Raw genomic sequence first — 23,453 nt, 5'->3', positions numbered from 1 at the left:
CCTCCACACAGAGCATTCTTTCTATTAAGGCAAATAACTTCTGTCCACTACGTCATCTCTATGGATGACATAAAGGACATTCTGTGGATTTCCAAAGTACTGGAAGTCATTAGTATATTAGTCTTAGAGGTCCATTCAGCTATTGAGTTGAAATTCATAGCAAACATTTTATTTATGAGCAGTGGAACTAGGAAAACTAGATAATAATATACTACACAAAAAAATAAGTACTAGTCCTATCCATAAATACAATTCTTTAGCAGACAGAAAAAAGACAATGTGCATTTTTGTGACATGCATTTAAACTAGATTCTAGTTACTGATTATTTCACTGATTTTTAGTCATAACTAACACCACACCAGAAAGGTCTTATCCTCATATGCACACTCTGTTCGAGGGCACACTCTCTACACATGGTTTACCACGGCATTTTTCTATAGACTACATATATCTGTTACAAAGGTATTCATACAACAGCTAAAGACAATGTTCAAAGCTCTTAACTTTCAAATGTAAAGAACGCAGTACTACAATATTTTTGCCATACTCTTTGCTCAATGTGGATTCCACAAATGTGAGGACTCTCTCCTTCTCATCGTTATATATACTACCTAGCAATTTCGTCCAGAAATTTTAAAGTGCTATATGAGGTGAAATAAATAGTCTAAGCGACATACAAAAGCCTCATTTAGAGATATGGAGCGATTAAACCATTGTTCTATACCTCAAGTTATTTAATGCAAGAGGACAGGGCAAGACAGGACAAATTCTGAATGATATCCTGGCAAACTCTGCTTAGTAGAAGGATTCATTATGTATCAATTCAGTATATATGTAAGGAGATCAGGTGTGTGCATGCACATGCATGTTGGGTAGGATGGTGGGGAAATAAATTAACATAGCAAAATGAAGTGAAAGAACCTATTGCAATACTTCTCATAATTGCATGAATAAGATTCCTGGAAGTAAAATATGTTTATTTTCAACGTTTTTGTGCTAGGCAACTGGAACACTTATTGTTAGCTATTCTAGCTATTTGGCAAATAACTCTAGAACAAGTACACATACAAATTATGGAAGCAATATTTTATCACTCAGTCCTGCAAATCCTAACTGCTGCAACACTTGCTCTTATAAACACAGCAAGTTAGCTGTGCATTTATTTAAAAGTGTTCTGAAGGATCAAACTCTTAATCCATGCCAGCACTCTAACAGCAATGCCCCACACAGAATAGATAGGCACCTGTCCTTTCCTTTATATAAGCATACATAACAGCATCGCAGGTATCAGTGCATTCTGGCTAATACTTGGAGGACTGGAGGTAGCTTATCGTATGCGCTATTTCTAGCAAGTTAAAAGACCTTCAAACAAGCTCTTCAGTTGGCAAATTATCCAAGTTTACTGCACAAGTATTTTTACATCTTTATAATATCGTTGAAAATAAAAGCTTGCAGATGTTACAGAAACATGCAGCTACACTGAGTATTACAATTTAAATGCACTTTCTATCCTCGTAAGACAGATGAAACAAAGCCAAGAACTCTTTGGCTTTACATTCTAGTGAAATCCAAACTGGTCTGAATGACTATAAGTGGTTACTGTTTGTCTTGGCTCCTACCTATATCAGATTCAGACTGAAGAATCTTAGTGAAGAAATTATATGGGATAAAATGGATATTTCTAAATTACAAGACTGCAATTCCAGTGGCTCAGTATATCAGTTTTCTGTTTCATCTAAGCCTGCTGTAGAGAAAATTGTGGGATCTGACAACAAAGGATCGAAAACATTTACTTTCATGAGCCAAAAGCTTCTTGCTTTGATTATATTGGAGATAAAAAAAACAGATCAAGATCAGTTACATTTTGTTAATGACTCAAATGGGCGTAGGTTACCAACAGAATGAGGATTCATTTTAAAGTGCACTCAATTTAAAATGTATACAATTGAAGTTAGATTAATCTAATGCTGAATTTTAATCCTAAAATTCATGTGTGTTTTTCAAGTAATTTTTAGATTTGTAACATTAAAAATTAAGAGGAAGCAAGCACTGCCACCGTGTCTTCAGTTTAATGGGGAGGCATGAGTAAGGAAAGCCAGTCCAGAACTGCTTAGAAGGTGCACTCTTTGTTTACTCTGTTTTTTATCTGATGTTAGGAGCACAAACATGGCCTGGCTATATGGCCATGAAGACACGTTAGCAGTCAGTACTACCCACTTCCAGGGCAGCAGTGGAACACAGCACCTGTGGGAGTAAAGCTCACTATTATGGCCAGCTTTTATTTCACTTACTTTATGAGCCAATCAGCACAACTGCATTAACAAGGAGAAAGACATCATCTGTCATGCGTAGGATGCACACCAGAGTGAAAACTCCTTCCTCAAGGTTTGTAGCAAAGTCATAACTGAGATCTAGACAAGGAACATCATAATTATAACTTCAGCTGTACCATAACACTCACAATACTATTAGCACTGATACGCAGTGTCCTACAGGCGATGCACAGCTTGCTTGATGGTGGGTATAATATTGTTTGCATGTAAGAAAACCAAAAATCAGTTAGAGGTGTGTCAGAGACCAGGGCAATGAGGTGCAGAGGATGCCTGCTTCCCCATGGCAATCCAAGCAAGTCAAGACACCCAACCATCAAGGTAACCACAACTGCTAACCTTACTCATCAGTGACACAGCAGGATTTCCTAAGAATCACAAAAAAGACAGATATTGATAGAGTATTCAGCAATTCATAAACTGAGAATCTCTGTGGACAATCTACACAGGATAAGAGAAGCATCGTTCTCTTGCTTAAATTGATCTATAAATTCTATAGAATATGGACCTTCCCCTATTCTTCTAATGTTCCCACAGTCAGCATGTGACGGACAGCTTAAAACACATCATTATTCATTTATTCTAGATTACCAGTTCTGTTATACCTTCTCATAATATATGACGAATCTGACCAGAAAAAAGACAATACAATGTAATGCTCACGGAGGCAAGAACTGAGATGAGAGTGTGCGTGCAGGGACAGAGAACAGAAAATTTCTGAAAATAATCCCTCCCCTTAAAGCCTTTTTTGAAAACACTGAAATTTATGGGGAAAATCTAAAGAAGGAGGAAGTGAAATATTTTCTCTTAGAATGAATAACATACAATTTGTTGAGTAACATTTAAAGTATTACCACCACTGTGACATGTCAATTAATCAAAACATTTTCTATAGCTATTTCAAGCAATGCAGTAGTCAACAATTACAATTTCTGTTTTAAAACATTATACAAATATATAAGGAGATGCAGTCTGTTTTCAGGTCACTATTTACATATTATTTCTGAGGCCTGATGTAACTTTTTTTTTATTGTTCAATCAAGAAGAAGGATTTTCTTTTTCCTTTTTCAAATTTAGACATATATTAACATTCAAAATAAACATATATTTTCAACTACATTATGTACAATGCAGCTCCACATGAAAAACTAAAGGTATTTGTACTCAAAAGTTTAAACAAGATTACAAGAGTCAATGCAGAAGACAGGCCGTTGCTCCTGACATCATGGAAAAAAAGCACTGTAACAGATCATATGACTAGTTTACAAAATTATTAATTAAAAAAAATTAGTAGTTGCTGGAGCTTTTCCACTGTATTTCTGTACCTGACAATCCTAAGTCTACAAAAACAGAGCCAGGTTCCAAAAGCCGCGTGCACACCTGTGCGTGTGCATGTGTTTATAAATGTGCGTATATATAAATACACGCACATATACATACAAATATGTTTGTTTTTATGAGGCATGTTCTGAAGCTTTTTTTTTTTTTAGCAACTATGAAATAAATGAAAGCCAAGACATTTAATCACAAGTCTGTAAAAGTTAATGCTCTGAAAAAAACATGAAATATGAAGATATTTAAGAAAAAGTTGATATCATTACTGTCCATAGCACTGTTCACTTCCTTCAAGCACTGCAGCAAGTCTGAGCTCCTGTTATGAACTCAGTCCTTCAGCATGTGAAACGGTTACGTGTTACCCCCTCTCCTTCGGCAGCGCGTGACACCGAGCAGCGATCGCTACAGACCAGGAAAGTTAGCTACCACTAGCAGGCCTCATGTCGAATGTGGTTTAGTTCCATTCACATAAAACCAGTGTTTTCGCCTTTCACTCTATTATTCAGCAGCAATTAAAAATGGGGTGTTACATAAGAACCACTCCATTTTTCAACCCATAATTTAAGGTGATATCGCATCCACCTAATCTTCAAGGATACTTCTTCCCATGAGATGTATTCAACCTCATAGAAAAAAAAATTCCTAGTCTGTATTTACTTGTAAAAGGTCATTACCTTCACGCTTTTCACTCTCCTGTAATTTAAATAATTATTACAAAGCTCACAGATATCATAATACAGGATTTCATTGAGAATAATCTGTTATTTTATTTATCACCTTCCAGCATAGGTGGTGATAGTGGTTATACATTACTCTAAAAGGACGTTTTAAATAATTACATCAATATGCAGTGTTAAAGTACTAAACCCCCAAAGTTGCAGCTTTCTAAGGATGCTCTGTATTAGAAGAAACGGATGACTCCGTGAAAGATAAGTTAGCACTTCTAGAGCAAATATATTACCACAATATAACATTGGACATAAAGCCTTCCACTTCCACCGTTAGGTTCGCTACCATAAATGAGATGTGCATAGCGCAGGAAAGAACACACGGCTGTTTGTCTCTGTACAGCAGTACGTAGGTGCGCTGCACCTGAGTCTGCAAGTATTTCCTAAGCCCTCAGCACCGAGGGTGTGATGCTCCGAACACCTACTGCCGAAAGCCGCTACCTAGGGATAATTAACTATGTCAGGACACTGAGCTCCTAACGTGAGGTCCTCATAATTCCCCATGAAGGCAAAGACAGTACAACGTTGTTATAATGTATTACTAATATTTAACAACAGGATCATACCATTTGGGTTTTAATAATGGAGGCTGAACACCGTAACATGGTTTAAATTATTATTAGTTTCCGATGGTGCAGTTTAAGCAGTGCTTAACAAATTCTCAGCTTTTTTATTACTAAGCAACGTGGTATGTCAACAAAGACAACACGTAATTAGAAAATGGTTTTATTTGTAAACAACTCATTCATGTCCTTGCATGTTTCATTATTATTAACACATTTTTTATGCCATTTTCCAGCAGAAGCCTAAACTAATTGGGAAGAAAAAAGTAATTCACAAAACATTCCATTTCTTACTTGACCAAAATAATTCAAATGAACTTTGGAAGCCCTTGTATTTTTTTTAAGCATTTTTAGAAACAGCTAGTAAAAAAAAAATTTTAATCACTCAATAAAAAGGCTTTTTGACACATGAAGACAAAAGCTTCAGGCTGTTTATTAAGAAGACTTCCTACTGTGTTGGGCTTTGTTTTATCTCATAATTAAAATCACACCTGAGCTGGGCCATCTGTGAGAGTGCATTAAGTTTCTTACAAAACATGAAAATCCTTTCATTTTTTTCATACAAACGCCAATAAATCTTGTAGTTATTTTTGTGTGACACAGAAAAATAATATGCTTCAATAAAGGTCAGACTTTGACCAAAAAAGTGAGCAGACACAAACAAAATTCTTTTTCAGTATTCATAATCAATTGCACCTCATAATAATTAATGTATATATTTTTATATGTACATTTAACTTTACTTGATGTTTGGCAGTATATAGTTTTCTTAGTTTGTTTTGTAAGATAAAAATAAAAATTAGCAAAAGTTGAAGGAAAAAGGATTTTCAGATTAGTATTTTTAATATCAATTGGAGATAAGAGTGTGCAGAAAAGATCAGTCAGCACTTTTCAAGATCAGCAGCTATGTTAGTATGCTAACGTATGTTTAAGTTCTTGTGAGAAAAGAAAAGGCTGTGTTTCATAAAGAAAGATACATTATAAAACATTCAAGCCTTTTTTTTTTTTTAATACATTCAAAAGAGAGCTTTCCTTAGGTAGGAGGACATTATGGAGAGGCAGAGAGAGACAGAAATCTCTAAATACAGTCCAAATTTATCAAAGCAAGTGCACGTCTCTTCAACCAAGTACTTTTGTGTTCATGGTTAAATTGAAGAACAAATGACAAGGGGACTTAAATGCATGCTAAAAGTTAGACATATGGTCAAAGTGGTTTGCTTCGAACACGTGGAAATTTAAACACATAAGTGATTCAAATTACTTTACTGCAAGCTATATTCCTTCAAAAACTGTTTACATTCTTGATACTATCATCTTGTTTAAGATTTCTGTTGGGCTAGGAACCAAATGCACGTAAAGCTTTTGTTTCTTGATCATGTAACTTTAATGGCACAAATCTGCACAGAATTTTGGCAGTCTGAGCAATCCTACTCAAAATAGCTTTAAACTTTTCACCCAAGGCTAATTATAAAATGGCTACCTTACATACTTGATCAGAAGGCCCTAAAATGGGGCTGAAGGACATGGTGATGTCAGAGTAACAGAAGAGCAAGGTATGGGAATATTACAAAATAAATAATTTATCTCACAGCAAAATATACTTTAAGAAGGACAATAGGAGAGATAAGCAATACCCATGGCTTGTTTTCATGGGTGAACTGAGTAAGCAAATGGTTCAACTTCATGTAGAGCTTCACAGGATTCAACATGCACAGAGGTCCTCTCAAGAAACTAGAAAGTTATTTTTTCTATTAAGACAATCCATATTAAAAATTATGATTCCTTTTCTCTATAAATATTTGAAGCATCCAGCTTCAACTCTGATCTGTGCAAACCATCACTTTAATTTAAATTCTTCTGATATTTTTATATATTTATTCTACAAAATGATTTTTATTCTTATAAATTGGACTGATAGTGCATTTGCAATCAGCAAATACATTTCATTCTAGTTTGTGTTTTTGTAATTACTTCTTTCACAACAAAAAAAGTCTGAAATCTCTGCATGTCATGCATAAAACTCTATAACCATAAATAAATCCATTTTTTTCCAAACATGATTTAGACTCTAATGAATAGCTAATACTGAGTCCATTTGGGAAATTTATTTTCTTCTTGGGTTGATGATATAAAAGAACACATGGAATTATGTCAAGCAAGAAATAGTAACTTTTTTTTAAATGTGTCTGTGACAATCAGCTGGTCTGGACCCAACTCTTAAGCTGTCCGCTCTCCCATTTTTTTTACAGCTACTTTAATGTATCTTGCCAAACAACCAACAAGTTCACAATACCACATAGTTCAATTGCTTTCCAAATGAAGTTTTTCCTATTGAAGTTGGCCAAGAGCCAGGAAAGAAAAGCAGTTTATTCTGGGAAAGGTTTTCTTATTCAATTGCGCAAAAAATATTATATTTAAAAGAGAATTATTTTGGTGATGCCAAATTACAATCAGAAAAGACTTTTCCAATCAGATGCATTTTTCTGCAAAAGCATCACAACAGAAGTCTGAGACTGCATCATAAGAATATGTGAAGGAGCTTTTCTAAAACCTGTGTCCTGATCCTGTTTTCAGTTACGCTAAATTAAATCAAGAGCAACTCCCTTGAACTCAGTGATGTTGCAATGGTGTAAAACCAATCTGAGACGATGATTATGATAAAAAACAGGATACTTTCACACATTATTAAGCAAAAAATTAAAAAAGGTACATTTTTATATATTCAGTAATCTTATCATCTCTTCAGAAACCAGTATGGGACATGAAAAATTCTCAGACTACTTCCCTGTCCCCAGCCATCTCAAGCTATGCATATTCATCAAAGATGTAGTAGTGATAGCTACACTCTAGCAACTGCAGACATTCCAGACACTTCCCAGTTACGAGGCAGGGAGGGAGTGTGTGCTCTGGCAATATCGATGGATAATCTTTGTGTAGTCATTGACATCCTAAAAGGTTACAGATAATGATGTAGATGACCAAGTGAAGCAACAGCACATTTAATGGTGTATGCTAGACAAAGTTACCCTTTTCCCTCTGCCTCTCCTGTGGGAGGCAAGGAAAGAAGGAAGCAAGAAAGGACTCTGCTTCTGAGGAGCAATGCCTCTGGGACTGCTCTTGAGGTGATCCAGTTTTTACACCTCACTTTGCCCAAGGCTGTGCCTAATGTACAACTTGTCTCGGAATAAGCTAGAGAGACAGGAATACAGTATTCTGGTCAGTTGAAACATAGGAGTTTCTTCTCTGAAAACACTGAAATGCATATAGTTGCCTCTGGGAAAAGAATGGGTCTCTAAAAGATATTGCAGGGTGTGCTTCCTGTAAATTCCGAGGGAAAAGCAATAATGAACGTACGTTAGAACGGTACAAACATGCACTCTCTAATCAGCCTTTCCCCCATTTTACAAAGGTCACCAAAGTCATCACTTTTTTGAAAAATTTGCCTCAGTGTATAATGAATGATCAAAAATAATTAAAACTGAATGAAGACTGTCAAAACAAATGAACAATATACATTTTGATGCATTATCCTTGCTGGTTTTCATTATTGTGTTTGTTCATTTTCTCCTTAATTCAATTCACAGCATTTACTCAGTTACAATGGGTCTGCACATTCACATCTGCACAGTGGTTGCCTATGGAACTACCTAAGTATCGGCTTTCAGTATTCCTTCTCATCTGCACTCCCAGCTGTAAATGAGGTTAGGAAACAACACTGTAAACACAGAATTGCTTTTGAAAGTTAAGACAGTGGAGAAAAAAGATCTCTCAGGAAATCTGATTTGTACTCAGGTTTTCTTCTTAAAGGAACTCTCAAAGCTTGACAGTATTTACAACTAATGAAATACAAAATATGAAAGGAAGAGACATTAGCAGAATAAGGCATTATATGTTATGGTAATCTTGCACTATTACCATAAATAGCAGAATAAGGCATTGTAGTAATAATACAAGTTTACCCATAAAAATATAAATAGCACTGAATGTTGAGCTCATTGTTCTGAGTAGCTGGTTGCCTTTTTTTTTTTTTTTTTTAAGAAAACTTTGAGTGTTTTAATACAGTGTAATTCTTTCAGCAGAAATAGGACACACAAACAGACGTCATAAATAATTCTAATATTAAACCTTGCTAATTTATTTAGTGTGAAACTCTAACACAAATTACTTAGCAGTGAAATTGCACCTCTTCAAATTGTGTATGCAAAATACAAGTGAACAGATGTGCTCCTCCAGAACCAAGCCATTGCTACAATTAAACCAACAGTCATTTTACAAACCAGTGAGCTATTTCATGTGTGTCCACGGAGCTAATCATCTCTTCTCCACTACCACAGCCCAACATAACAGTGAGTTATTTATAGAGTTATCTATCTTGCACTTTGCAGATGATGCCTAACATTATGACAACAGTGAAAAGGTCTCCGTACCTGCCTACCTAAAACAAGTTTCTGTAAAGTAATGAATAGAGACAGCTTGGGGACTATCCACCTGCACTGCCTGCCTTTTACTGCCTGCACAGTGAAGCCACAAGGGATTGGCAGAAGGTACTTGTCTGACAGGGCCAGGACAGCCTTTCTCCGCAGTGACAGCCTGGGCCTAGCCTCTTAAACCTGACCCACCATAATTCCTTCACAAGGCAGCAGCGAGGCAGCTGACAGTAGCAGCTGCACCTCCTAAGCGAGATGGATGGAATTTTCATAACTAGTTCCCCAAGTTACATTTTACCTTCAAGATAATTTATGAGCTGCTGTGGAGCCTTGAAGAGACAATATGCTTGCCATAAAATTAACTGTAACAGTCTTGTAGGTTATAATTAACACTGGGAGGGTAGCACCAACTGGATGAAACACATGGCATAATTGATGGTGAAACTGGAAATTAAGGAAGCTAACAATATCATTACTGTGCACATCACTTTAGTGAAACCTATGCTTTCCAGGGGTTAATTACAATCCCCTTCTAATGTACACATTCTGACGGGGAGCGGATGAGTGTCACAGCTAGAAGGAGGCAGGTTTGCTGGCAAGGCCACCTTGCACCTGGACTGATGTATATATTGTTTTTTGCCTGGAAGAGATATACATGTCAAAGCAGCAGCACCAGCACCTGAACATCTGGCAGCAGGCACACGGTAGCTTAGAGATAGATGATTGCTCAAGCCTCATGGAATATTTCATTTTCTCTGTAGCCAGCATACTTAATAGCAAAGAAGAAATCCTCTGCGAGATTTCACTTAATGGCACACAGTATTAATTTAAATGACTTGAGCAATGAAAAACATTTTAACTTTATATTACCAGCTGCAAATTAAGTTTTTTTTCACGAGTGTATTATCATCTTGGTTACTGCATTTGTCTTTAGAAACATGCATAACAACCTTTTTAGCATCTTGCCTGTCAAGAAAATAGCGAATTGAAGAAGAAATGACAGTGAGCTAGTTAATCAGAAATAATATTACAGACTGCTGCCATCTTTGGGAAGGACAACATGCCATTTCTCTACCTAAGACTCTACTCTCTAACCAAGACTTAAGGAACCATTAGTGCAACATACTTGTTTGAATCTCTCTCAAATTATTTTAATGAAACTTTTTTTTTTTTTTTTGGTCCCTGGACAAGATATGAGAAAACGTGCAGATAAACGATGCAACAGTGTCACCTACAGGCAAACAAAACAGTAAAAAAAAAAAAAAAAAAAAAATACAACCCACCACACACACCACTCTTCAACATTTCACCCTCTTCCCTCTCAAATTCCCTTCCTCCTCTCCTCTCCTCCCTACCCCCTCTCCCAACATCAGCAGTTAGGGTTTATATCTCCAAATATACATGAAAGGGTAAATATCTAAAACACTTTTTGGATGTTCTAACACAAAATAGCTAGACCATATATGTGGTAAATTATGTATTACAATCAACGTGCTGCACAAATAGTGAGTCATCTATTCTGAGGTGTATACATTGATTATTTTACATTGCCTGAGCACTTCTTGAAATCTACCTTTACTAGGCTATCAAAAACAATTCTGAGTGGAAGATTTTTCAGATCTCAGAAAGACCAAGTGTTGAACTAATTAAATACAGCCTCATTATTAGAGAGCCTGTTGCTAAAATTGAATTAAAATACTGTTTGGAACTCAATAAGCAGGGAGAAAAAAAAACTTCATTTATTTAGCATAGTCAAAATCAACAACAATATCAGTAAACCAAACTGAGCAGACACTGCAAAGCAATGATTACTTACACCAATTTTAGAGGCAAACTTTTTAAAGTTTGACTAAGACCATTTTATTTACTCTTAAGAGATATTCAACAAATTCATGTACTAGCAGGAAGATTTGCAAAAAAGCAAATTTTAAAATCTAATATGTGAAAATCCCAGAGGATATATTATGAATTAACATTCACTTTGGATATCCAATTTTTTTTTTTAATGGTACAACCAGGGGTCATACCTATTACAAAGGTCATAATAACCTACATTTTTGTTGATTCCATTCAGACTGATATTATTTCCAGAACTCTCAGAAATTAATGTGTAGGCCAAGAAATCTGCTCTGAAATTATCTGATTGATAGTTTTGATGAGAAACTAAAAATGAAAAAATGTCAACGCGCTCAAAAACAACTGGCAAAAATTTTAAGATCATGGTCTAATAAACTTGTACATTTTTGTCTCCTTTTTAAAGGATCACCATTTGGGGGCTAAACCTAACTCCACCAAATCCGCAGGCATAGCTGATAGAAACATTCAGCTTATCCTTGTAAAGAGACTGGTACACCCTCTTATTAGCAGCTCTTAAAATTCTCAGAATTTTCCTCCTTTGCCTGCAGGACACCCTCTCTCTCTCTCTCTTTCTCCTCCTAGTCTTACTACTTCCACTTTAATTCTTAATAAATAGCCTTTCCGCAGCTTCTTCCACAAATCTTGTGTTTTGAGAGCCTCTGTTTCCCAATAAATCTTTTTCATACATCTCATACTACCTTTTTATGTGTTACTGTTATTTCTCTCAATTTTGAATGATATCACTAATGTTCACAGATATTACTTTAATAGGCTTCTTACCTATGAACACTATCTGCTCCACATCAACCCAGGCCAGATAATCCCTAGTCTATCGCACTATGGAAATATAAATAAACTGTAAATGCAGGTATTGCATACACCTCAGTTATCTTTTTTGGCCAAGATACTCAAAGTTCTCAGTAAATTATAGTAGGATTTTCTTCTGCTGCCATTATATATCCTTTAAGCACTGTTCCCATTTGGGGTCACTTACTAAAATAAGACAAAAAATATGAAAACAATGCATGTTATAGGAGAAAACTCAGGGAGCTGTGCTATCTTAAGCAGAAGAAATGCAAACTTCCTTTGATATCTATCCCAAACATCATCTGTTTATAATTCAATAATTGCACAGCAACATGATACATTCAGAACTGAAAATTCAGACAGACAAAAATAGCACAAACAGCATAGCCAAATTAAACTGCTAAAAGGCCATAAAGATCTCTTTAGTAGTCAAAATAAGCAAGAAATACTAGTTGTGTTTTCCAGTTTGTCTTAAGTTTCTCTGACTAGTTGGTACATCTCCACCCCAACCTTTGGCCTGCCAATGGTCTCCACCTCCCTCTTGTCCAATGCTGTTGGCGTTGCTCAGTAACTGACCACGGCAACCTCCCATCAGCATGTGATATCTGTGTACATGTATCATAGCTTCTAGTACAAGCAAAATGTAGAAAAATGCAACAGACTGACATCCTCTTTTTGCCTACAGTCACCCTTGATATTCACTGGCTTATCACTCCCTCACAACCATGGTCTAGACTGCATAGAGCATTGACAGCATCTTGCTCTACATCCATTTAATTTTTGGCTGCTCCGAGAATGCCAGCAAGGGTACCAATTAGTGTCAGCTGTAACAGTTGCTTTATGTGATATACACACCTGCCTACTAGGATTGGAGAACCAATGCATTTTACATAGGCCATCAAACACAGATATCCAATGGGAATAATTTTTGGCACTATCTACCTGAACCATATTTGAACCACTGACCTGAAAACAAAAGGCTTTGTATTTCATTACCAATCCCTAGAGCCATCAAGTACTATATATGTGGAAAAACTTTAATAACACAAGGCTGGCAGCATTTAAGACTTAAGTCATGAACTTCTGCAAGCATCTGCTCACTCATGTCTCATGCAATGACATGATAAGCATATCATTTGCCTAGGTAAACTCTTTATGATATCCTCTGTTTTCTTCTGTATTGGCAATATATATATAGACTATTTAACACAGATCTTCCAAATTTAATTAGGTTTATCTGTCATAAAACTGAATTAAACAGTGACAGCAATGGCAATAACATTAACAATAAAGCCCTGTTTGGATAAGACATTTGTTATTTTATAGAAGAAGTAATTCTGTCTTTAGACTAATATAATTTTAAATGTCTACTTTTAGATAAAGTTTTAATTCATACTCAGTTTGAGAGTAGATTTTATGGAGATATTATGTACCATGACAGTAAGAATATTTTGCTGAAGGCGAAGGAAAGTAGAGATTGATATTGCAGAAGAAAGAAACCTTAGTGGATAAAGCAAAATAAATCTACGATAATTTTTCATTCTCTGGACCAGTCACTCTTTATTCCCAATTCATAACACCAGGTCTTTAGCTAATACAGGTAGCTGCGGAGTAGTGTTCAACATGCACTTTTCTCCCTGCTTTTTTTCTTCTCCCCTGCCTCTGGCAGACACCATTCTCTCTTACAGGAATAATGACAGCTGATGCTAATGCTACTTTGTGGTTCAGCTGCCTGATGATGTGGCTAACACTGTCTCCACAGATTATAAATTTGTCACCTCTGTGATATACTCAATCTCCAGCATCCTGCAGTCTGGAAGCCCAATAATCTGTTCCCAGCATTCAGATCTCCCAGTGGTAGTGAGCAAATCGTTGTCAAACCACTGGAAAAACAACACTAACGATCTTTCTTGTACTGCAATCAGGAAAGCTTACATAAATAAGGAAATGTCACCCACACTGCCTTTAAAGGCCTGTCCAGGCGAAAGAAATTCAAACCTCTAACAAACTTAATCAATTGGTTAAAAAAATTCATCAAATGCACTCTATCAAACTAGGAAAATTCTTTACTGTTTTTTGCTTTGGAAACTTCAACTGTACAATAAATAAGGGCTAAATTTGTGTCACTTGTTAACTTTCGAAAGCGTCACTGAATCAGCTTTTGAAAAAATCCATCTAGCATACCAAGAAGAAAAGAAAAAGAAAAAAAATTAAAGAAGGGAAATGTCAAAAAAAAAAAAAAGAAGAAGAATTTATTCAGTAGTTATCCAGGTATGGGATGATTTAACTGTTTATGGCTTTCAGAAGTGCAGCACTAAAACTAAAATAAAATGAAAAAGAAGCCCTCAGAGTAAACAGTCCCTGCAAAGTGGCTTAATGAAGGAACTTGACACACACAAAAGCCACACACAGAGCTGAAGTTCTGTGACTTTTACGAGACGGCCCTGTAATGCTATTTGTTTTAAGCCCTTGTAACAAATAAGTTTTTTTGCACCACAAGGTAAGAAATGGAATATTCTGCAAATATCCACATCTTTTAGACATAAAGTCTTTCCAAGAGTAACGGGTCAAGACAGTTTCGAAGCAAATAATAGTGATTGTTAAACAGCAGCATTGAATTAAGCAGCATTTCCATTGTTCTGGAGAGTACTTGTACTTACTGATCCCAAGCTTGGCTGCTTCAGAGACTCCTCAATACAAGAAACACAGGTGAAAGACAGAGGCAGAAAACAGGAAGGGTCACAAGAAGCAAAAGCAGCCTGGTAATAACCATTGGAGAAAAGTCAAAGGTCAATCGAGGCAGCTGACATCTAAGCATAACTACAGCAGGAGACCTGACAACTTCATTGAAGTCTCAGAGTTTTCTACATTCATTCAAAAGCTGCAAGGTTGTTTTTTCACCCTGCTTGAAAGAATTCTCCTGATTTACATACAGTATTCAGTGACAACATCTATGTCGCAATGTACATATACTTCCTGAAAAACTGTTTTAGGTTCCATAATGGGTGCTTAATAGTTTCATTTTCTTCTTCTAAAGAAACACACAAGATATGAATATCAAGACATCCAAATCTAATAGTCTGGATTTTTTTGCTATGATTTCCAAAATAGTGAATCCAAACTTGTTTTTGTTTATGATTATTGCTAACTTACTGAGTATCAGTTCCGGCTGACGCACACAGTGTCTAGAGAGGATGACTTATAAAAGATCCCACTGGTGATCACACAGCCGTGTGTACCAATTACTAATTTTAGAAGCACGGATGCTGGATTCCTCAATAAGAAAAAAAAAATCTGTCCTCCTAACGTTACATAAAAAGAACCAAAAATTTATAAATTACCTAAATATCTCCCCCCGCCATTATCCATCAGACTTTGCTTAATACCCATGATCTGTCTGTCTAATCTTTGGAGCTAGTGTACCTCCCATTACAGCAGTTTCTGAAGAGTTCACAATTTTTCATTTATTTATCCTCTTGACAGTCCTGTGACATAAAGCAGCATTATCCTGGTCTCACAAATGAGAACAGTCAGAGATAAAACTGGTTACATTTTAAAACAATTCAGATACCTTAAGATGTAGAGCAACACCTGCTAAGAGCTGAAAAAACCCACAGCGTTTGTAACCAGTACTTGAACCAGTATTACCATATTTCATTTAAAATATGGCATTTAGTGACCACCCCAAAGATAAACAAAGTCTGTGACAGAAGAAAAAAATTACTCCAATTTTCCCAAAGTCCATGCTAAATTCTTAATCTGTGGACCTTCTTTCTGTAATGGAAGAGAATATGTCCCTTCTTTACATCAACACCACCTACTGGAGCTAACAGGGTAAAATCTACCTCACTTACCTTCTTACACAAGACCTAAAATTCTAATGTATAAAGAGGTAGGGCACAGAAAAAGTTTAGCATTTTCTTCAAAACAGAAAATAACAAAATATTTCAAAATACTCACGTTTGTGTCCCGTTTCACATGCATGTTATTCTTAGGATTACACTCTCATATTCTTTATTGTTATTATTATTGAACCTAGAAGCTCTACAATAGGTTAGGACTCAATTGTCACAGTATGCACTTACAAAAAATAGACTGCAATAAGGTATTATAATTTGAAGTTGCATGCAAAATATCCAAGTAAAAATCCAGATATCGCTACTGAGAAGTAGGGCCATCTTAATAGTAAGATGAGCCTTTCTGGCATCTGGAAAAAACACATACCTTTATGTTGGTACGTCAAAATCGTGTGATCTAAATTATTTCTAAGAAGGGGTTGGACAAAGGCAAGTATGGTGACCAGAAAAAGCTTAGGAATTATAGCTGCAGACTGACTTTAAAACAGATGCTCATACTATTTGTAAGAGGTTCTTTTTTGAGGGGTTAGGCAAAGATGGAAGAATATACCAACTCTAGAAGTACACAATGATCTGATCTACCAAATGTTATTGGTTGTAGTAATGGCCTCATAAAATAGATTTTCTCATTGTGTTATTCCAATAAGCCACAGATTTAAGCTATTGATTCTTAAAAGATATAATCAATTAACATTTTTCTGCTGTTTATCTCATACGAATATCTCGTCTCAGAAGAATTCTATGTTTACTCTGGTCCAAATTATTTATCGAATCTTTATTCTGTTTTCACTATGTTAACTTGTCATTCCATAAGAGCTTAGAGAGAACTCTGTTATAAAGATTTCAGAATTTTACTAAGTAGCACTAAGAAAATACAACCATCATACATAATTTTATTTTTCCTATCAATAAGCTTGTTATTTCATTATGTCTCTCTCCAAAACTTTACACTTCGCAATACCTGACTGAATTTTCTTTAAGAGAAGTAGTGTCACTGCAAATTTCACTCAGGGAAATAGCCTAACAGACACCAGAATCTGCTTCCTAACAACTATATTTTAGGCTAATAAAATATTTGCATGAAAAAGATTTATTATAATAATGGATTCACTTTTTTTTTTTTTACTAGTAGTTAATAATTTCAATGTAATTATACATTAACTTTTAAAATCTTCGATCATTGATTTCTTGATGACAAATTAGTTTGGCAGGAAATGTATTTATATGAAAAATATAGCAAAAACAACTAAAACTTAACAAACCTTAAAGAAAATATTATTATAATATGATACAAATTCCATTAAGAGGAGGAATGAGATATACAATTTTTATTGAACTATACTGTCGAGTTCTGCTGTGCATTTACAGGCCAAGGAAAGCACAAAATTCTCTCTTAAAATTCAAGCACTCTTTTCTCCAAACTGTTACTGCATGATAAAATAACTTTTTTGGTTACATTTAAAGAAAGTATAATGAAAAATGTCAATAGCATCATTAGTGGGCTAAAAAATATTATGATCTTTTTTGAAAATGAATCAGGTGCAGATATTAAATTGTACTTTTTCATCCTCTGTCTCACTTTTCAAATGATAATTTCTTCCACAGTCACCATTAAATCTTGATCTATTCCAGCCTTCTGTATGGGTCATTGATTCTAGATGTACCATGGTTATTCTTAAACGTTTCCCTTTCGTAGAGAAAAAGAGGGCTGTCTAGAGCCAGATGGGTAACTTCACACTTCATTTATCAAACCCAATGCATTGGACTCCACCCTCTCTTTCCCACTATTGCTGTTAAATTTCCATATAATTTGGTAACAATTTTCATTATCATACAGTGACCCTAAAAAGTCTACTCCAGTTTGCATGGTCAGTCCAAACTTCACAGCTGTTCTCTTTACCCTCTTTTTGCTACAGTAGAAGCTAAGGTTCCCCTTACTTTATAAGCTGAACACTGACCTTTTATAGGCAGAGGTCAAGAAGGGGTCAGTTCAAAGGGCTAGAGCACCTCTTTAACAGCTATAACAACCTGCCCATCAGACACGATCATGCAGTATAAACAAATCTGAGGCTTTAGAAACTCTGGACTGTTTCTTTTAACACTTACAGGACATTCACCAAGTCCTACCTGAAGTACAGAACAACTTGAATCCCTAAAAGACCTGCTCAGATACTTAAGACACTGACGACTTCTTCGAGTCACAAGTGTTTGAAATGGCAAGCCATAACACTAAGTGCACAACCATGTGTTTTGGACTATGGAGCTGAGATAAATAAAATTATAGTAATTTCAGTAGATTAATATGCAGAAACACTGGTACAACTTAAAGCAAACCATTCGGAGACATGCTTTACCCAAGCAGACAGATAGATACATCAAAAAAGTTTGGATACCTTTCTCTGAGAAAGGCTGAATTTATGAGTTCAGTCAGTTTGTATTAGCAGCTCCCACCATTTATTTATTATTATTATTATTATTTTTTATTTAAGGTGCCAATGAAGCAAGTGAAACCCAAGAAACAACACAATGGCTACATAGCTCTGTGAAGACTTAAGTGCAGAGTAAAGTTTTTGCCAGCTGCTCTCCCTTAGTTGACCTAAATTTCTTGAAGTTGTACTGTTCATAATGTGCTCTCTAATGCACAGTGTAAGGTAATTAGAGTCATCTGTATTTAACTTCCAGAGGAAAAAAATTCTATTATCTAATCTAGCTGATCCCCTGATAGCCTGTTGAAAGTAAAATACTGTAACCTATTGCCTGCCCTTTGACAAGTGCTAATTATTTCCTGTCCAAGCACATTTTTCTCATGTAATTCCAAAGTACACAATAGGCTGATCTCTAAAACATGGGCAGCCCTGCTAGTACCACGGCCAACGTTTTATAACTTTCACCACCGTATGCTTGACGGCTACCACAGTCAGTGCTTCATTCCAGACATCTAGCTGAAGCTTTGATGAGGTAAAGTGAGGTGCATGGTAACAGCCTGTTTATGCAGATCATATGGATGAGACTCCCAGATAGGTCACTGGGATGGGAAACATCAAATGGAAAGAAAAAGCATTATGGATATTTAATACTCAAAGGACGCTTTCTTTCAGAGCTTTCAAGGCACAGTGCTCTTGAAATTTTCTTTCAGGTGTTTAGTTTTAAGGGGGCCTGCACTTTGTCTGCATCTAAGCCTCTCCCGCCCCCACGCAAGGGCTTCAGCATTTTGTGCCAGAGACTAGACTATGTCTACAACTGCAGCATTGGCTCCAGCTTCTGATTAAACTGTGAATAGTAAGCAGAGGCCAGAAACACTGTAACAAGATTACTTTTAAACAGGTCTTTTTTGTCATGATTCCTGATGATTTGGTATATTAGAAAATTACTGTTAAACTAAAATTCTGAAAAGATATTCCATTCATTACAACTGTTTAGCCATCTCCTCTCTCTAGAAAGCCTTCTATTCTGATTCACAAAAGAAGTATGTGTCCCATGAAAAACCCTCATGCAATCCACCCAGTTTCCAATATAGTCAAATCATTTGCATTATTTAGTAAGTACAGCAATGGAACATGGAAGAAAAAAAAAACACAATAAAAATCCCTTAAATTCCTTAAAAGGAACACTCTAAAACCACATGATAATCTGAAGAACATTACAGACCCACCTGGCTGAGTTATTTTCCACTCTGAGCTCTTAACTGATCAGTATACAAATGAGCATCCCATATCCATCAGAAAGCAGGCTTATTAAAGAAGGCCCTTAATTTGTAATAATAATTGGTACTATGTACTAGGGTTTAATTTCTAAAGTTTCTAATTTGTTTCAGCTCCATTCACCATAATCATTGAGAATAGCAAACCCAATCAAGTGTCCAACCCAATAGCTACAATTGGCATCTTAAAGTCAATCTCAGAGAATCTTCAGGAACTTTACAAAGCTATATATTAAAAATACAAGAGAACTCACTTAACAGGCACAGCTAGGGCAGATAAAAATCATGCTAATTAAGCACTACTATTGATTAACAGTCTCATTAAAAATATACATTGGGCCAAGAACTGCATTTAACTGCAAGCACAGGACTTCTGCTGGCTTCAAAGGATGCTGTACATTTGGAGTAAAAGTTTGACAGACTGTTAGATCTTTTCATTTGTGTAATCAGATATCAGAAATAACGCACAAATATCATGTAAAATAGGAGACTGTGAAATGTATAATCTATAGGTTTTAGAAGTAGATGTGAAAAAAAGGTGAGATTGACTCCCTCAGCAGCTAAACAGAGGAAGGAAGCTGCAAGAAGAACACAAGATGGCATATAGTGGAAATTCTCTCTTTTGAATTCACACATATCTGAAAGAACTATAAATATGACACACCTGTTGTTTATGAAATGCATTCATCTGACTACCTTCCAGTAAAATAAACTTTGTCAAATAAAAACATACACAACTTTTTAGAATTGTTAGCAACATCCCCTGCTTTTTACACCATAGTAATACATTCAATTTAAGAACTCAAGTAGAATAAAATAGTCATATGATCTGAATTCTAGCAGTAAGTACATTCATGCTGATCTCACCCAACACAATCTGGTTAATACCAGTAAGACACCATGAGAAAATGCCAGGATGATCAGAATCAACACACAGCAAGCAAGAAAGACAAAAGCACATCTACCATATCCATGCCAGCAAGGAGTATTGGTGATATTGTCAGCAATATAAGGAAAACCTTAGGGCTTCTAAAGTGATAGCAATCTTCAGTTGGGTATGCTGCCTATCAAGCTATTATCAATAGTTTGCACTCAGAAATAGAACATTTGGCTATTCAATTCAAAGAAAAATGCTAACAGAACAGTAATTTTTTTTTTTTTTTTAATATCAAGCTGCTTTCTTCCCCCCACCCCTGAAGTGCTATAGAAGCATATTTGATATGCTTGTTTCTCATTTCAGAATCACATTATTTTTCCGAAATTTCTCACCTTGCTGTCCATTCTTTACGTAGCTTTTGTCGTTCAATAAGAACTAGCAAGAGGCAACTGATGGTTTCATTCCTTTGTTCCACAGTTTGATCTTCTTTTCCAACTTCACAGAGAACCAGGCTTGTCTTAAAAGAAAAAAAGCATGAAAATTATAATCCAGAAATATGAAACAATGTATAAAATTAATAAAATGCCCATAAGCAAATAAAGACAGTAAATCAATGGCTTTTTTATTACAGTTTCACTGCTGACATCAATACGGTAAATGATGGTCAAAATGGCCACCATATATTTGGTATTTAATCAATGTACATGGCACATACAGTAAGTCTTAAAATCTTGTTGCCTTAAGTAACACAACAAGACATTGTGCATTCTAGCTCTCATTTTCTCAAGACTTTTTTTTTAATGTTTTCTTGTGTTAAATAGTATCAGAAGTCTTTCTCTTAATACAGCATTTGTTTGGGGGATTTTCCCCTTCCCTTTAATCCTTGCTGGGGCTAATGAAGAAAATTCCCATTTGTACTGTATCTTCTGAAAGGAATTTCTAATGATATCCCCATGTTCTCTTTACCATGAAATAATAAAAAACTTCAAGTAAAGAAGTAGCTTTTCATTTATGGAATAAATCATAAATTACTGAAAGATACTTATGCAATGAATGGATTTAGTCAGTTTTGGAGTAAGATCTCACTCCATGTCTGCAGACCAAAAGACACTGGCCTTTCCAGATATTGCATCAACAGGCGAACCAGTGAAACTGCAGATCTGTGTCCTTCACCCACCCAGAAAGGCAACTCCAATTCCCCTCCTCCACCTTTGCCTTCTACTACTAACTCCCCCACAGTTTCCTTCTCTTCTTTTCCCAGCACCTCCCCATGACTACCATCTCTGGACTGGTAGGAAACAGCACATGCTGATGCTCGTTTCTAACACCATGTATGCTGACCAGTGTGTACATCTGCTGACTGGATGTGCAGCAGTCCAGCCACAACAGACAACTGGAGTTCAGGCTGCAGACTCTTCCTTCAGTGGGGATAATTTATTTGCTTCTCCTTTCTTAACCAGCCACTGATTTTCACTTGATTACCTTCGATATTCTAACCTTCTGTCAGATATGCAAACAGACCAAAGTATCTAAATGCTTTTGGGGGAAGGATGACTGAATGGACAGACTACTTGCACAAGCCTGTTTTTTCCCATAAAGGAGTCTAAAAATAGGTTTCTAACCCAAACAATTCTGGAAAGGAGCTTGAAAACACAACTCAAGTATAACCAAAGCCTAATAACTGCAACTGCTACCAGCAGCATGGCCTCTCTCATGGGAATAACATGACAAAAAGGTAGAGCATATAGCTTCCTCCTAAACATCAGAGTATACTTTATGTTCTGCCCTGCCCAAATGTACACACACTAAAATTCCTCTGGGGATTCTGTGAGATAGGTGGTTGCTATTACCTTTAGTTTGTGAAAACAGAAAATCTATCCTTGGTCTAACAGTTTTTTTCCACTAGAAAGAATAATACTCTGATTATATACTTTCTAAAGTACGTAAAGTAGCAGCAGCATTGTTACCACCGTGATGGTTCCAAGAGAAAAGCACGAGGTCCATAGAGAGAGAAAATACTTTTATTATACCAATATCAAGTGACAACACCCAGAAAGTATCCTTTTTTTCCCAACTATATCAGTTGTTCTACCAAAACACATTACCCCATCTTAGTGAACTACTCCTCCTATCAAAAAGGCCAGGTTTTTGTGAAAACAACCCCCCCCCCCAAATTCTAACTGTAAAGATCACATTCTTGACCCTGCTCTGACATTAGAAAGCAAACAAAAAGTCAGAGAGCATTTTCAGATAAGGATTCCTTGACATAGGTTTCCCTCGCATTGACCTACATCTTTTCCACAAGCTCTAGTATCTGCCAATTTCAACAGTCCTGATCTAAGGCTCGCTTCCAGCAACTGCGCAGTTCAAAGCAGAATCTGACAGAGGACTTTAAGGCGTTAAGACCATACCAGCACGAGAAGAAGAGAAGGACATTCTTCAATAGATAAAAATTAGCATTCTTTGTCTTTCAGATTAAATATACCTATTCAGGCTGAAACTTTTATATTACTGTGTGTAAGACTTCTGACACAGCACTGCAGGTGGAGGTTATCTCTGTATTATAGCATGATCAGACATACTACCAGGTCACAGCACAGCATTTCCCATTTGGAATTCTTGTGTGGCCTTATGAATCACAACAGGGTGGGAAATTCCTCAGGAAATGGTAAAGCTAGTGATGGTGTACAAGTCTACTTTTCTCCAAGACTGTAGAAAAGCCACAGTTTCATGACGCTATGCACCATAAAGCTGGAAGTATAATTATTTGCAGGCAACAAAAATCAAGGTCCCCTAAATAGGTGATTCCCAAAGTAAAAACCATGGAGAGCTGGTAGTCCCTAAGGAATTTCCAGTTAAAATTTGATGAAAAAAGGATGTGATGAACTATCAAACATGTCAAAGGTGGGAGAGTTATCACTCAGAAGAGATGAGTGACCACTTCTCCAAATATTCACAAATGCATAGTGCT

At 36.1% G+C, this 23,453-nt stretch overlaps 1 protein-coding gene across 3 annotated transcripts in view; it reads right to left on the bottom strand.

The window, feature by feature from the left end:
* FTO (FTO alpha-ketoglutarate dependent dioxygenase) overlaps window positions 1-23,453 on the bottom strand; it is a 265,435-nt gene that overhangs the window by 124,684 nt on the left and 117,298 nt on the right. For all 3 annotated transcript variants that reach the window (XM_067302598.1, XM_067302597.1, XM_013941059.1), the window contains exon 8: window positions 20,875-20,999. In XM_067302598.1, the coding sequence (XP_067158699.1) occupies window positions 20,875-20,999 (125 nt within the window). The remainder of the gene's footprint in view (window positions 1-20,874; window positions 21,000-23,453) is intronic.

Source organism: Apteryx mantelli, chromosome 10, assembly GCF_036417845.1.
Source record: "Apteryx mantelli isolate bAptMan1 chromosome 10, bAptMan1.hap1, whole genome shotgun sequence".
NCBI classification, from domain to species: domain Eukaryota; kingdom Metazoa; phylum Chordata; class Aves; order Apterygiformes; family Apterygidae; genus Apteryx; species Apteryx mantelli.
This window is presented reverse-complemented; position numbering and strand designations above follow the sequence as displayed.